The 17,006-nt window shown below is 38.7% G+C and overlaps 1 protein-coding gene across 2 annotated transcripts in view; it reads left to right on the top strand.

Moving 5' to 3' along the window:
- Positions 1-17,006, top strand: part of USP48 (ubiquitin specific peptidase 48) — a 145,283-nt gene that overhangs the window by 121,610 nt on the left and 6,667 nt on the right. The window contains exons 22-23 of one of the 2 annotated variants that reach the window (XM_006883556.1): positions 7,457-7,561; positions 14,056-14,211. In XM_006883556.1, the coding sequence (XP_006883618.1) occupies positions 7,457-7,561; positions 14,056-14,211 (261 nt within the window). The remainder of the gene's footprint in view (positions 1-7,456; positions 7,562-14,055; positions 14,212-17,006) is intronic. The other variant, XM_006883557.1, reaches the window with a different exon arrangement.

A 17,006-nucleotide genomic window follows, 5' to 3' on the forward strand; every position in this document is an offset into this window, starting at 1 on the left:
ACAAAGTTTTACCATCCTTGCTGCTTAGGAGTACCCTGTTTACACTTGCACTTTCTCCAAGACGTTTGGTTGTTCTTTTGGCAGTCCTTGGGATATTTGGTACCCTTTTCCAGCACCACAGTTGAGAAGCATCAGTTCTTCTTCTGTCAGCCTTCGTCATTGTCCAGCTTTCAGATGCATAGGAAACAATTGAGAAGACCATGGCTTGGATCAGGCACACCTGAGTCTTCAAACCGATATCCTTTCTCTTTAGCACTTTAGAGAGGTACTAGTCAGCAGGTTTTCACAATTTAACATGTCTTTTAAATTCTGCTGTGCTACTGGCATGAATATTGATTGTGGATCCCAGTAAAATAAAATCATTGACAACTTCTGTCTTTTCCTTCAGGTGATGTCTCTGTTGATAGTCTATTTATGTTTTATCTGAATTCTTAGATGTAACATCTGAAGCATAAGCAACATGAAACAAAATAGATAATTGCACTACATCAAAATAAAAAATTTGTGCATCAGAAGCTTTTACCAGCAAAATGAAAAGGGATAAAAAACCAACCCAAATCAACAGAATACTCAGAAATATTGGAAAAATCTTTTCTTTGATAAAAACTTAACAGGATTTATGAATAACTCTTATAACTCAGCCACAAGAAGAGCTGCAGAATTGTAAAAAAAAAAAAATTATAAAGAGTTTTAATGAACATTTTACTAAAGATAATATCTTTATCTTCTTAGCATTGTTGTTGGATGCCAGACTGTAAAGTGGATGTCCATGCATAACTATGTCCAACAAAATGGAGTATTGACAATTTCAGTATCTTTGCTCTTTGAACTCATTGTGTCAATCTCAATGAGTATTTTTCCTACTTTCTCCTACTCTCTTTATTTACCAGGTATGTCCTTCCTTGAGAGACTGATTGTTCTTGGTGACTTCTGGCAGTCATTCTGACGGTACATCCTCTAGGATAGATTTGTTTATTCTTCTGGCAATCCATGATAGTTAATGTCCTTCATCAGCACCATAATTCAAAGTCATGAATTATTCTTTAGTGTTTCTGTCTTTGTTGTCAAATTTTTCCTGTGCATAAGCATGGCTCGGATGAGCCTTAGTCCTTAAAGTACTATCTTAGCTCTTCAGCACTTTTTAAAAGATCTTTTGCAGTAGAACTGCTCAATCCAGTATATCTTCTGATTTCTTGACTGATAAATTTTTGAGCACAAAGGTACATTAAAAGTAGATGCAAGGATAACAAAATCCTTCACAATATCACATTTTTTCTTCATTATGATGTTGCTTATTGGCTCAGTGGAGAATTTAATTTTCTATATGTTTAAGTATCATTAGCATAATATTGAAGGCTTTGATCTTCACCAGTAATGCTTTTGCCTTTCAACAAGCAAGATTGTCTCATCTGCATACCACAGATTGTTGAAGAGTCCTATAAAGTTCAGTACCTCAGATTATCTTTTTTTATGCATGCTGATTGAACATGTATGGACAAAGGACACAATCCTGACATCTTTCCTTCAATCTCACAACATCTCCTTGTTTCTGTTCTAATTACTGCCTCTTGGTCTATGTATAGATTCTGCATAGATGCATATACAAGCAGACTATCAGGAATTTGCATTCCTAACATTGCTAGCCAATATTTGCTATGATTTACATAACGAAATGCCTTTGCCTAAAGATTAGTACAAAGGTAAACCTCTTGTATTCTCTGCTTTCAGCTGAGGTTCATCAGGCATCAATTGTGATATTCCTTGTTTAATGGCCTCTGCTGAAACCAACTTGATTGTGGAGAATTCCTTGTTGACATCCTGCTGCAACAGTTTTTAAGTGATCTTCAGCAAAAGTTGTGATTTTAATGAGGGAGTTAAATTATTTCTACATCCTTTTGGATCACTTTTCTTTGGAATAGGTGCAAATGAGGATCTTTTCTAGCCTGTTGGCCAGACAGATGAGGTCCAAATTTCTTAACATAGAGAAGTAAGTACTTCCAGATTACATTAATTTATTGAAAAAAAATGAAATGTCTTAATTTATTTTAGTCCGTTCTTAGAGCCTTCGTTTTCACCGGTACCACCAGTGCTTGGTCTTGTGCTTCTTTCTAAATGATTGCTCATTGACCAGTTCTTTTTGGTACAGTGATCCTGTGGATTCTGTCGTCTTTGTATTGATACTTTTTTACTGTTCAGTTTTTTGCTTTTCCTCTTCCATTTTAAGAAATACAAAGCATGTTCTTCCCCTGGTTTTCTAACTTGGGGTTAGACATAAATAATCCTTCAATCATATGTAATAACTTAGTCTTTTCAAGCTGCACTTTAAACCACAAACCAGCTGCCATTGAAATGCAAGTCAAAAACACAGTGAAGTATCACCTCATGTATTGAAAATAGATACTGTCAGAACAAGTGTTGATGAAAATGTGGAAATTTTGGAACCCTTAACTATTTCTGGTCGTTTTTGGATAATCTTCAGAAGAATCTTGCTTGCATGTGAAATCAGTGAGATTGTTCTATAGTTTCCTCACTCTATTGGGTCACCCTTCTTTATAATGGGAACAAATATAGATCTCTTCCAGTCAGTTGGCCAAGTGGTTGTTCTCCAGATTTCCTGGCATAACTTGGTGAGCACATCCAGTGCAGCATCTGTTAGCTGAAATACATCAATTGGTATACCATCTATTCCTGGGGCCTTATTTTTTGCTATTTCCTTCAAAGCAGCTTGAACTTCTTCCTTCATCATCATGGGTTCTTGCTCATATGTTGTTTCATGAAATTCTTCTATGTCTGCCAGTTCCTTTCGATACAGTGACTCAGTATATTCTTTCTATCTTCTTTTAATACTTCCTGGATCATTTAATATTCTGACTAAAGCATCCTTGATTATAGCAACTCGAGGTTTTAATTTGTTCTTCAGTTCCTTGAGCTTAAGAAATGCCAAACGAGTTCAGCCCTTTTGATTTTCTGACTCCAGCTCCTTGCACATTTCATTGTAATATTTTGCTTTGTCATCCCATGCTGCCCTTTTTAATCTTCTATTCAGCTCTTTAGTATCTTGAATTCTTCCTTGTGCTTTGGCATCTCTGCGCTCCAGTGCAATATTCAGAGTTTCTTCTGACATCCATTTTGGTCTTTTTTTTTCCTCTTCTGTCTTTGTAATGACCGTTTACTCTCTTCCTGGATGATGCCTTTGACATCCTCCGACAATTCATTTTGGTCTTCATTCTTTAGTGTTCAAGGCCTCAAACCTGTTCCTGAGATGGTTCTGAAATTTAGGTGGGATAGACGCAAAGTCATATTTTGGTTGCCTTGGATTTGGTTTAATTTTCCTCAACTTCAGCTTGAACTTGCATATGAGTAGTTGGTGGTCTGTTCCACAATCAGCTCCTGGCCTAGTTTTCATAGCTGATATTGAGCTTCTCCAGTGGTTCTTTCTGCAGATGTAATCAGTCTGATTCCTGTGCATACCATGTGGTGAAATCCATGTGTATAACCTGTGTTTATGTTTCTTATAAAACGTATTTGCAGTGAATAAGTCATTGATTGTCGCTAATGTTAGATGGATCTTAGCTGAAAGCAGGGACTACCAGAAGAATGTCTCTGTTTCATTGATTAAGCAGAGGTGTTTGACTGTGTGGATCTTAACAAACTGTGGCTGACTCTGAGAAGAATGAGAATCCCAGAATACTTGATCATGCCAACGTGAAACCTATACTTGGACCAAGAGGCAGTCGTCAGAACAGAGCAAGGAAACACTGCATGGTTCAAAATTGGGAAGGGTGTACACCAGGGATGTGTCCTATCTCCATACCTTTTTTGCCTGTATGCAGAGCAGATTATCTGGGAGGCTGGGCTCTATTAGGAGAAGTGTGGTGTCGGGATTGGTGGAAGATCTGTCAGCAATCTGCATTATGCAGATGACACAATCCTGTTTGCTGAAACTGAGGAGGACCTGAAGCACTTGCTGCAGAGGGTCAAGGACTGCAGCCTTCAGTATGGACTGAGGCTCAATGTCAAAAAGACAAAGATTCTCACCACTGGACCAATTGGCAGCATCAGGATGGATGGTGAAGAGATTGAGATGGTTTACATCTTTAGTTTGCTTGGCTCCACAGTCAACACTTTTGGCACCAGCAGCCAGGAAATTAAAAGGCATATTGCGATGGGAAAGTCTGCTGTTAGGGACCTCTCCAGGGTACTGAAGAGCAGTGGGTCAGTCTGGAGACAATGGTACGTCTGATACAGGCCATGGTCTTTGCAATCACTTTTTGTGCATCAGAGAGTTGGACAATGACTAGGGAGGATAGAAGGAGAATTGATGACTTTGAGCTGTGGTGCTGGAGAAGAGTATTGAGTGTACCATGGACTGCTAAGAAAGCAAACAGATTCAGCCTGGAGAGGGTTAAACCAGGCTAGGCTGCTCCTTGGAGGCAAGGATTCTGAGGCTTCGTCTGATGTACTTTGGACATGTTGTAAGGAGGGACCAGTCCTTGGAGAGGGACATTGTGCTTGGGAGAATGGAGGGACAGCACAGGAGGGGAATGCCTTCTATGAGGTGCATTGATTCCGTGACTGGGGTAATCGGGATGGGTGTGTCAGAGGCAGTGCTATTGGCACAGGACAGAGCAGGGTTTAGGGCTGTTGTACATAGGGTCACTATGAGTCGCAAATGACTCGACGGCACGTGACGACAACAACAACTATTTCTGGTAGAATTGTAATGGGATTTTTTAAAAAAAAAAACAACACCCAAAACCCATAACATAGAATTCTGAGGTAACTTAGAAATTCTGCTCCCTTAAATTTATGCACCTAAAGTATAGTTTATTAATGTTAATTATTACTAATATGGCCCTTCTATCCATGATAATTGGGTGAGACCCTCCAGAGGCATTGTACAGCTTGTTAGTAATGGCTGTACCCATAAAATGCTTGGAATTCATCCTTAAAGGAGCCAATCCTAAAAACAAAATGAGATGGTTCAAAATCCAGAAAGGAGTGCATCAGGAATTCATCTTATCTCCATACCTTTTCAATCTATATGTAGAACAGATCATTTGGGAGGCTGGGCTCTATGAAGAGGAACATGGCATCAGGCTTGGTGGAAGACTCATCGACAACTTACATTATGCAGATGACACAACCTTGCTTGCTGAAACTGAGGCGGACCTGAAACACTTGCTGTAGAAAGAAGGTCAAGTACTGTAGTCTTCACTATGTAATTGAAGCTCAGCATCAAGGAGACAAAAGATTCACACCACTGGGCCAATTGGCAGTACCATGATGGATGGAGAAGAGCTTGAAGTTGTTAACAACTAGCACTTGCTTGGCTCCACAATCAACACTCTTGGCACCAGCAGTCAAGAAATCAAAAGAATTGCATTAAATAAATCTGTTGTCTGAGACCTTTCCAGAGTACTGAGAAGCAATGATGTCAGTCTGTAGAGACTAAGGTGTGCCTGATCAAGGCCATAATCTTCACAGTTACTTCCTATGCTTTAGAGAGCTGGACATGATAGAAGAAGAACTGATGTCTTTCAGTTATGTTGCTGGAGAGAAGTCTTGAACATACCATGTAAACCAGTAGGTCTGTTTGGGAGAGGTTGAAACCAAACTTCTCTTTGGAGGCTAGGATTTTGAAGCTCTCTCTCACACATACTTGTGCATGTGGCCTGGAGGGATCAATCCTTGCAGAAGGACATCATGTTTGGAAGAGTGGAGGGCCAGTGCAGGAAGGAAGACCCTGGGTAAGATGGATTGATACAGTTACTAGGGCAGCAAGGCTAAGTGTGTCCCAGTTAGTGAGACTGGCTCAGGACAGGGCAGGCTGCAGAGCTGTTGTACATAAAGTCGCTGTGCTTCAGAGGTGACTTGACAACACATAACAACAGAGAGTCAGGAAAAGACCACATTTTTAGGCCTGAGATCCCTGAGCTGAGACCCTCCTAGACACAGGGAAAGCTGTGCAAGACAGGAGCAATGACAAAATTTAGTACTTGACACAAGTGGCAAGAAGACAGGAGACATGGAGGTGCCAGGTGGACTATCTGACTAACAAAATGGGGCTGCTGCAGGGGGCTTGCCTATCCATGGAGTGAGAAAACTGAACTTCTCTGGGCAGAAGGCTTCTGGTGTAGTAGGTGTCTCCAGGGGAGCTAAGGAACTTTGTAACTTTTTCCCAAGGTGAGTATAAATCTGGAAGAAGGGCCCAGAGGAGAGAAAGGGCTGTTATGAAGAGACTGAGAGGATTGTGTCCTTGAGGCCACGAAGGAGCTAAGAGGGCTGTCCTATAGTGAAGAGAAGATGTGTGCCCCTCCTCAGGGAGAGTAAAGCCAACTGCCTACATGCTTTTTAATCCTGAGTTGTTACCTATTGATTTCCTAAAAATGCTTTTAACTCTTAATAGTGTGTAGCCATTGCAACAAATTACCCAACCCAGCAGTGGAGAGGATATTATGGGAAACATAATATATTTTGTAATTCATAAAAAGATTGGAGAAAGGAGACCTGCCTACCTATACCTCATGGAGATCAGCCTTGAGCTGATGTTGAAATCTGCCGCAACCTATTACAGCCCCCAAAAGTTGACAGGAATTCTAAAATGCTTGTACACTGTTAGTTGCTTTCAGGTTGATGTAAGAGAATGAAACATTGTTCAGTTCTGTACCATCTTTATGATCATTCAGTGCAGTGAACACCCAGTTTTTAAGGCACAATGGAAACAACCAAGTGTCCATTCACAGGTGAATGGTTAATTAAAATGTCTCATGCGTACAAATGCACATGCATAATGCAATATTAATTAGTTCACAAATGGAAACTACATTCTGATACATGTTACGATGTGACTGACCTTCGAAATCATACTCTCTGAACTTTGATAAATGATAGTTTACAAAGACTTCAGGACTTTTGTTCACAGGGTCTGTATGAGTTGTGCTTGACTCAATGACAGTAAACAGTAACAATGAGTGAAATAAACCAGATATAAAATAGGATGCATGTTTTATCATTTCACTAACTTGAGCATCTAGAATTCGCAAATACAGAGAATAGAGTTTATTAGTGGTCACCAGGGATGGAGAGAAGCCAGAATATTGCGTGGAGAATGCTCACTTTCTGGTATATAGTGAAGAAGGAGATAGACGAATGGTGGTGACAGCATGTTGAATACAACTAATGTCACTGAATTGTACACATAAAAATAGTTGAAGTAGCAAATGTTTTTATATATTTTGCCTCAATTTGAAAATTTTAAAAAGGAGGGAGAACATAGGAAAACCAGAAAGCACTTGATTCTTGATCTGCAGTCTAGTCTTTTACCCCAGTGCCAGTGCAGGCTTCTCTCCTTGGTAAAGATTACTAGTTAGTCCCCAGCCCACAGCCATAGCATCCATATAGCATGCTTTCCTAGGGTCTGACCTACTTGTCTCTTTTGTCTTGGTCTATTCAGGTGATGAAGGATTCTGCCCCAGAGCTGAACGTGAGCAGTTCTGAAACTGAGGAGGACAAAGAGGAAGCTAAACCAGATGGAGAAAAAGATCCAGATTTTAATCAAGTATGTGTTGAAGGTGCTTTTTTATTGTTATTCATTCTCTTGTTATAAAAGATTAGCTCCTGCATGTCCTGTATCCTGTGTAGGATTTTGGTTCTAGGTTCCGTTCTCACCCTTTCACCTTTTGCTCAGTTTTAGTGACATAGTATAGCTATTCTGAGTTCACGTGATAGGTCCTGGACCACATTATTCCAGAATCAATGTATTTCTTGCTAGTAAGTATGACAGACAAATAAGTACCTAACATAAAGATTAAATATTTAGCTGGGAGAGAAGTCTAAAACAGGAGTCATTAATTTATTGTTTAATCTTGGATTCTTGAAATATAATGAAATTTTAATTGATTCATTCCCTTTTCACAAACAAATTAGCAGAACATTAATAAAGATCATGTTCTAATGCGTAAAAATTATGTGGAAATGAATTTGTTTAAGGTGATGTAGGTAAATTCTCGAAATATTAAACCATAGGGTTCAGAACAAATATTCTAAAAGGATAGAATTTTTGCTTTAGGTAGATTTTAGTGGTAGTGGTGGAAAACAAAAATATGTTTTCTTAATACCAAAGTATATTATATAGTCACGTGACACTTAGCATTCTTCCTAAAAGAATAAAAGCAGTGTAACTGGTGAATCTGTTACAGAGCAGAGAATTGGATTTATTGGCCTACCTGTACAGTTTGTTAACTGTTGCTTCTTTGTCAGCACTGGTAAAGCAAGTCTGAAAGGCTTCTTGACTTCAGTATCGGTTTTTAGTTTTCTAGGGATAAACTTTTTACTCCATTTCTCTGCTTGGCATAAAGGAAATGTCAGCAAGGAAGAAACCTCATGGGATATTGACTGTCACAAAATGTTATCTTAAATAAAAACACCCGTGAAAGAACAAAACTCCGTTCTCTGATGTTAGTTGCTGTCAAATCGAGTATGACTCATTAGCAATACTGTGAGCGGAAGATCCTGTGCCATCCTCACACTTCTGACACATAAGAGCCCATTGTAACAGTCACTATGTCAATCCATCTGGTTGAAGGTCTTCTCCTTCACCAACCCGCCACTTTTCCCAGCATCATGTCCCTCTCCAAAGAATAACTCCTCCTAGCAGCATACCCAAAGTATGTGAGGTGAAGCCTCCTCATTCTTGCCTCCAAAGAACATTCCATCTGCTCCCTCTCCAAGACATATTTGTTTGTTTGGCAGCCATGAGATGTTCGGTGCTCTTCTCCAACACCACAGCTCAAAGGCATGTCATCTTCTATACCACCTGCTAACAAGGATCTACAAATCTTATATTAAAATCATCCTGTCAAGTTTGTGTTTCTTTTGATCATTAACTTGTAGGACCCCTTTGCTTTGGTGCTAACTAAATATTTTGATGTATTTTATAGGATGGATAGTTAGATCTTTTTGCCGAGAAGGAAAAACTTGCCAAAGTGGAAGAGATGAACAGAAGATTTCAAAAGACACCCAAAAAGACAAAACAAAATATTATGATGGAATGTGCAGACAACTGGAATTGAAGAATCAAAAGAGAAGAACTCACTCTGCATTGCTCAAACTGAGAGAACTGAAAAACAAATTTCAACCTCCAGCCAGTGTTGAAATGTGCTATGGACAGTATATTGAATGACCCAGGAAGCATCAAAAGAAGATGGAGGGAATACATGGAGTCATTGTGCCAAAAAGAACTCAGTGGCACAGGAAAATTTCAGGCAGTACCATATGAACAGGAGCCATTGGTAATGAAGGATGAAGTTGAAGCTGCACTAAAAGCATTGGCAAAAAAAATAAGGCCTGAGCAATCAATGGGATACCAAGTGAATTGTTTCGATTAACAGATGCAGCCCTGGGTGCCCCACCAGTCTATGCCAGGAAATTTGGAGGGCAGCTGTCTGGCCAACAGGTTGGAAGAGGTCCATGTTTGCTCCCATTCCCAAGAAAGGTGTTCCAGCAGAGTGTGGAAATTATTGAACAGTATCATTAATATCACATGCAAGCAAAATACTGCTGAAGATCATCAAAAAACAGCTAAAACAGTACAGAGATAAGGAACTGCCAGAAGTTCAAGCAGGATTTAGAAGAGGCCGTGGCACCCGGGACATATGCTGATGTCACATGGATACTGGCTGAAAGTAAAGAATACCAGAAGAATGTTTGTTTATGCTTTATTGATTATGCAATGGCATTTGACTATGTGGATCATAACAAGTTGTGTCTGACATTGAGAAGAGTGGGAGTCCCATGTACTCATGTAAAATGTATACCTGGACCAGGAGGCTGTTGTGTGAACAGAGCAGGGGAACACTGCATGATTTAAAATTAAGAAGGGAGGGTGTCAGGGTTTTATTCTCTCTCCATACCTATTCAGTCTGTATGCTGAGCAAATCGAGAAGTTGAACTCTATGAAGAGGAATGTGGCATCAATATTGGAGGAAGACTCGTCAGTAACCTGTGTTATGAAGATGACACAACCTTACTTGCTTGCTGAATGTAAGGAAGACTTGAAGCAGCATTTGTTGCAAAAGATCAAGGAATGCAGCCTTCAATTTGGCTTGCATCTCGATGCCAAGAAAACAAAAAATTCTTACCATTGGATTGAAAGGCAACATCATGATGGATGGAGAAGAGCTTGAAATTGTCAACAACTTCATCTTGCTTGGATCCACAAGTAACACCCTTGGTACCAGAAGTCAGGAAATGAGACGCATTGCCCTGGGACAGTCTGCAGATAAGGACCTCCCCAAATAATTAAATAATTGATGTCAATTTCAGGAGTAAGGTGTGTCTGATTCAGGTCATGATCTTTCATCGGAAGGTACATTGCAGGGGACCTGAGAGCTGGACAGTGAATAAAGGTGACAGAAGAAGTGATGCCTTTGAGTTGTGATGTTGGAGAAGATCACTGAACATCTTATGGATGGCCAAAAGTACAAATATGTCTTGGAGATGGTGCAGCCAGAGTGCTCTTTGGAGGCAAGAGTAACGAGGCTTCACCTCACTTACTTTAGACATGGTGCTAGGAGGGACTATTACTTGGAGACAGACATGATACTTGGAAGGGTGGAAGGTCTGCAAAGGAAAAGTAGACTCTTGGCCAGGTGGTTTGACACAGTGACTGCCTCAATTGGCTCTAGTGTGTCAGAAAGAGTGAAGATGGCATAGGATAGGACATGGCTCAGATCTGTTATTCATAGGGATACTATGAGTCGACTCTGCTGTACCTAACAACAACAACAACAACATAGGTTGATCAGATAAACAGATTTTCTGTTTACATGAGGTATTGTTCCATAATAAGTAATGTTCCTACTAAAATCTGTGTGCATTTATCTGTCTTCTGTTTCTTAGAATGCTTTTGGGGATTCGAGTGAAATAATACAAGTTTGCAAGTATGCTTCTAGTCTATTGCCAACTCATTATTTATGTCTCCATCTTAACATATATTCTGTTTTCCAAACCCTAGAGTATAGTTTGTTTGATTTTGTAGTTAATATTTTCTGTTTAATACATATATAAAGGTAGCCCTGACTTAAAATATATTCTCATTTCGATGAACCACATTTGTTGATCACCTATTTTCCCTTCTGTGCATCTTTTTTGCGCCAATCTCCAAAGACATGAAAATTGGAATTCTGAAGATACTGATTAAATAAAAAACGTCATTGACAGTGGGTCAAAACCAACTCATAACTGACTGTCACATGGGTTTTCAGAGGCTGTAAATGGTACAAGAGGAGTTTAAATATCTTTGTCCTGTGGAACAGCTGGTGGATTTAAACCACCTGCCTTTGGTGTTGGCAGCACTACTTCTTACTCACTAGGCCACCAGAGCTCCATGTTAATGTAACTCCATGCTGTGGAACTCAATTGAAGGCCCATAAACCTTAAAGAAATGATGTAAGAGCTAAAAATCTTGCAAAAAGGTAAAATTAATGAAAAATTAGAACCTTACATCAGAATTGACTTAGGATGAAGTGTCCATAACACGTCTAGCTGGGGATTATGTGTATATGTGTTTCTGTAATTTTATAAATTAGTTTATTTCTTCCAGTAAGCTTTATAAATTTGTTAAGTTTTACATGTTCTTACTGTCATTAGTTTCTGGTATTTCAAACTTTGTTTTATAGCTTTAAATTAATTTTTAGATCTCCACACTTTGAATTGATTTAAATTTGAGGAGGCTAATTTTCTTAAATGCCTAGTTTTTGTTCATCGTGGCCATTACCACACCACTTCTTAAAATGTCATTGTGGAATTGCTCTTCAGTTGTGGAAGACAACAGATTTCACATTCATGAATATGACAGTGAATGTTGGGAAACACTGCCTTTTGTGCTGTAATTATTTTTTTATACTCTATAATTTTCTTCTATTTTCTTTCTCCTTGAAATAGATATTGTAATTCTCTAGAACATTTTTAATATTGTTGTACTACAAAAGATCTCAATGCTAATCTTCCTTCACTAGAAAAAAGTATAGATGATCCATAAAGAATGCCAAGCCTTTTCAAGTAAGGGAGGTTTACATTTTTTCTTTGTAAATATTCTGTGCTATCTCAATACATAGATCATTTCTGCAATTGCTGCTTTAAATCTATATAGTATTAAAGTTATGCTCTCTGCTTGTCTTTAATGGAATGGAATTAAATCCCTACCACTTCCTCTACTATTTCTCTAAGCTAGATCAAGCTAGTTTCTTTTACTTTATCTAAAATTTAGGTTAATGATGGGTCCAATATTGGATATCACTTAGGTAACTGAAAGCTTGTAAAACCATTGAGCTTGGATTTTTGTTGGTAAAGTTGGACTTAAATTCTTCTTTTTCTTTTTTTAAGCCTTTAGACCCATGTAAAACCAATTATTTAAAAATATTTTTGGTTGATGCTTAAGGCTTCATTTTTAGGTTGTATTCTTTGTTTCTCCAGTTTAAAAAAAAATTTTTTTTTTTGCTAACTTTCCCCTCCATATGTGTTCTTAATTGTGCAATTAACTATTCTTTAAACAGTTGATAAAAATGGTTTCATCAGCTCCAGATTATTTTTAACTCCAATGTTTATTTATTCTTTTCATAGGGATTTTAGAATCAGCTATATATTATCTCTTTCAACTTGGGGCTATCAGTCAAGCTAACTTAGTTCAGTGCCTGGACAATGGATGTTATTCTGAACAAATACTCCTCTGTATTTGTGTAATGGTTCTTCTCTTCTACTTCCTAAATCTCTTGAGCTCTGTAGGTAATGAGTTCGTAGCATCTGTGTCCATAATGATCTTTAAACCACTCTACTTGTGTACAGCTGACACTCAGTGACAGCTACAGAAACCAGAGCCAGAGTTTGGGGGTTCCTTCATTCAGATTTAATTAAACTAGAGAAAAACAGGTTTTAATCCTGCTTCTTCCATTCTTTGGCCTGGTTAGTAGAAGACTTTTAATACTGACCTCTTGTTGATGCATTTATAATAATTGGGATGACATTTGACCCTTTTGTGTATGTGTGTGTTTATGTGTGCATATATACATACACATATATATTTTTTATTCATTTTCTTACAAAAAATATGAACATCACATGTGTTCTATGTGAATGCATTAGTGTGTGTGTGTGTGCTTATTTGTTGATCCAGTTTTTTGTAAACTGTGGCCATCTAGACATTTTATTCCTAAATAAGATAGGCTAGCAAGTTCAAGAAATAGACAAAAATTCCACAATGTGTTCATACCACGTTTTTTAAAATTATTTCAACTATATCCTCAGACCTGATGCAGTCAAGACTTGCATTATTTTACCACTTAAGTCTAAAGACTTAGAACAATCACACTACTTCCCACTGCCATTTAGTCACTCTTTGACATATTTTTTAGACAGTTTGGATTCCTTGAAGATTACCCTACATTCAGAATTTAACAGATTACTTTCTTGTGTTTTCTTATCTAATTCTTCTGTCCCATATTTTCCTGTGAATCTAAATGACTGGATTTTCTTTTCTTTTTTTTTTTTCTTTCCCCCACCCCCACACTTTCTAGAGGATGCTGTATATGCTTGACAAGAGCCACGTGTCTTGTGCTCTTTTTCGTTTTAAGGGGATTTGATGTCTTGGTTAAGAGTTCTCAGCAGTTTTTTTTCTTGGCTTCCATGTCCTACACAAAAAGAAAAGAAAAGATGTTAAATAAATAAATGAGACTTGCCCATAAATAAAGTTTCATAATCATTAAATGTTTCAGTTTGTCATGTGTGTTTTCTGACTTTGCCTTAGAGTTTTTCAGTCCTGGAGGTTGCTCGCCATTAAAGGTGTTTAAAAGTGTATATTCACCCTTGACTCTTCACTTTCCTTTGAGGCCACAGTGGACTTCTGGCGGGTTTCTGCTCATTGTTTACATTGACTTTCAAGTGGTTTGGGGACTATTATGTAAACAGCTTATGCTTGCTCGCTGAACTTTATCAGCAAAGGTCACACTGTGTATGTATAATTTTACTACTTTCTCTGTTTTAAATGTTTATTTATAGAGCAATGGAGGAGCAAAGCGGCAAAAGATAGCACATCAGAATTATATAGCCTATCAAAAGCAAGTTATTCGACGAAGTATGAGACACAGAAAAGTCCGTGGAGAGAAAGCCCTTCTTGTTTCTGCCAATCAGACATTGAAAGAATTAAAAATTCAGGTGAGGAAAATGCAATCATTTGTTCAGTTACACTTTGGACTTAGAAATAACTGCTTTCTCTCTCTCTCTCTCCCTTTCCCTCCCTCTCTTCTCTTTTCCATTTCCCTCTCTCTCCCTGCTCTTTTCTCTCTCCCTTCCTCTTCCTCTGTTTCTTTCTCTGTGTATACGTATGTTGTTGTTGTTGTTGATAACCATCAAGTCAAGCACAACTCATAGCAACCCTGTGAACAGAAGGCCTGAAGCCTTTCTGTAACCATCATTATTTATCAAAGTTCATAGAGCTTCCAGAGGCATGTTGTTTAGAAATGTATGTTGTGTATGTGTGTTGTGTTCTCTCCATTCCGCTAAAAGCAGTTATTGTTTGCTTTACGTATCATTTGGTGAACATTGTGTAGTTATTCTGAAAATGTGACCATTTTCAGATACTGTTATTTTTGGTATCAATGCTAGTATGGAAGTACTGTCAGTGAATATTGCAATACTTAAAACTTAGGCAGAAGGAACAGATAAGTTCAGGATGTCTGGAAAATAAGTGGCCCCTAATTTGTTTGAGTGAGGATGTATATTCAAAAAGATGACCAAATTCCCCCCATTGCTACATTTATGTGGCTGATATTTATCATTGCAATTGAAGCGTTAGTACAGGCTTCTTTTTATTATGTGTTCCAAATAGTCCTGAGAAACAGTATTTCCCTTGGTTGAACCCATGGCTCTCCAAATAAATGTGCTACCGTAATATCTTCACTCTGTTATTGTACTTTTTACATCTAAGCAGGCTTGTTTTTATCACTGCTTTCTGCCTGTGAGTGGTAAACCTTGAACATACAAAACCTTTTAAATTACAAAAAGAGCCCCTGTGGATGAAGACATTTGAAAAAAGCCTGCTTTTGTTAAGGACTACCATTTTTGAAGAATAAATCACAAGTCAGCAAAAATAACCCCTCTGTGTGCTTGTTACCTACCCGAATGAGCTGCTGGAAGGCCACAGCTGTTCAAATGAAACTCCAGATGTGCTCTTCGTTGACTGGCCCTTTGCTGTATCCTTCCTTTCATCTACCATTCTTGCTTCAAGGATCATTGTAATCCAAATGGAGCGGAGTCAAAGGAAAAGGCAACAAAATGTCATTTCCCCTGTACTGCTCATTGGTGGTAACTTTTATGTAGCTTCAGCCAACAGCACCCTTTTGCTTAGTAGCCTGAATAGCACTAGAGTTAGGGTGCTGCTGTTTTGAGACCCTCAGTTAGTAGTGATGGGTGAATTTTTATTTATTTATTTATAGTGTGTATAGTGTGATGTGCATAATACAGTTTTTCTTTTCATTTTCCTCTTGGTGATAACGATAGTTCCAAGTTAATACCATGACAACCTTTGCAAACCATTAAATACAGCCATATATGGTTGCTTACAACCTTAACAAACTTGTTTCTCCTTCTTAGTCATCTCTTTATAATACCATGAAGTACAATTTATTGATCTCCTTTCTCAGAAAACTTCCCATATTTAATTGTGTTATTAAAGGTTTTTAAAGGATAGTATTCCTTCCCTTCAGGTAGAGGCAGTCTGGCACAGGGGTTCAATGGCTGCCAGCTGAGATCCTTGCCTGCATTTCCTTTTCTCAGCCCCTTGCTCTGTGGTGTGCCACACGATGCTGCTCCCCTTCAGGAACAAAGTGTTCACAGTTTCTTTTATGTTCCATTGATTGAGGATACTACACCCACTTGTTAAACAGGCCCTGGTAACATTCATTAGACTCACGCAGTCTCTTATCTTCTGTGGTTTATTGGGGATTGTACTGCAGATCTCCATGCCTGTGTTTGGCTTGTTCCCTCATTCAGAAATGCCACCTTCCCACAGCCTTTCAGTGGGACCCCAAACACGTTTCCTAGAAGTGGTGACTATTTCTTCCTCTGTGTGCCCATTATAGTCTGCACATAACTCTGCCGCCATCTGCAGTACTTTTGTCCTCCTCCCCACCCCTATCCCCCACTCCTGGGAATTCCTACAGATAGGAATTCTGTATATTTCTAATGTTTTATGCAGTTTTGGCATACCTACCAAATCAAATCTGCTGACATTAAATCAGTTCCAACTCATGGACACCTTATGAGAGTAGAAAGTGCCCTGTGTAACTTCCAAGACTATAAATCTTGATGGGACACCCTGCCTGATCTTTTCCACCATTGAATGAATTTAGAAGGAGCTTTGCTGGTGTAGTTTGTAGTGTTGTATGCTGCTAACAAAATAAACAGTGACGATTTTCTTACCAGCTGCTCAGCAATAATCCTTATGGCTTGAGGTGTTTGTTCAGTTCTGTGGGGAGGGTAGTGCAAAGATACTTGAGACTTAGCGAAGTGAACAAGTATTCTTACCTTCAAGCACCTCTGATGTCGACCACTTTCTTTTCTTCATGGGCCTTGTCTGATCAGAGCCTATTTACCTCTGCTTAATGCCTGTGCCCTGAGCTGGCCTTGCAAGACCTATTTTGCTAGGACTTGTTCTCCAGAAATGGCTTATTGCTTCATAGGCAGATCATTAGTGATGCCACTGTACATTGCATCATTACCCACAGATCCCTGTTCCCTCAACCCTTACTTCTCTGGGCCTGGTGTACATTAGAGAAATTCAAGTAAGATTCTGACCCAACGGTGAAGGAAGAAACCAGTATTTTTGTGATTGTTCTTATTTATCTGTGAGCCTTTATTCAAATCATGTTTGTAATCTAAAGCTCTTTGGTTTTATTACACACACAGTTGGTCAGGGCTGCTTTACGGGCCTCCTTTTCATCTTCCTAGAC

The sequence above is a fragment of the Elephantulus edwardii genome, unplaced genomic scaffold (assembly GCF_000299155.1).
Source record: "Elephantulus edwardii isolate Elephantulus edwardi_28Jun2011 unplaced genomic scaffold, EleEdw1.0 scaffold00028, whole genome shotgun sequence".
Taxonomy (NCBI): domain Eukaryota; kingdom Metazoa; phylum Chordata; class Mammalia; order Macroscelidea; family Macroscelididae; genus Elephantulus; species Elephantulus edwardii.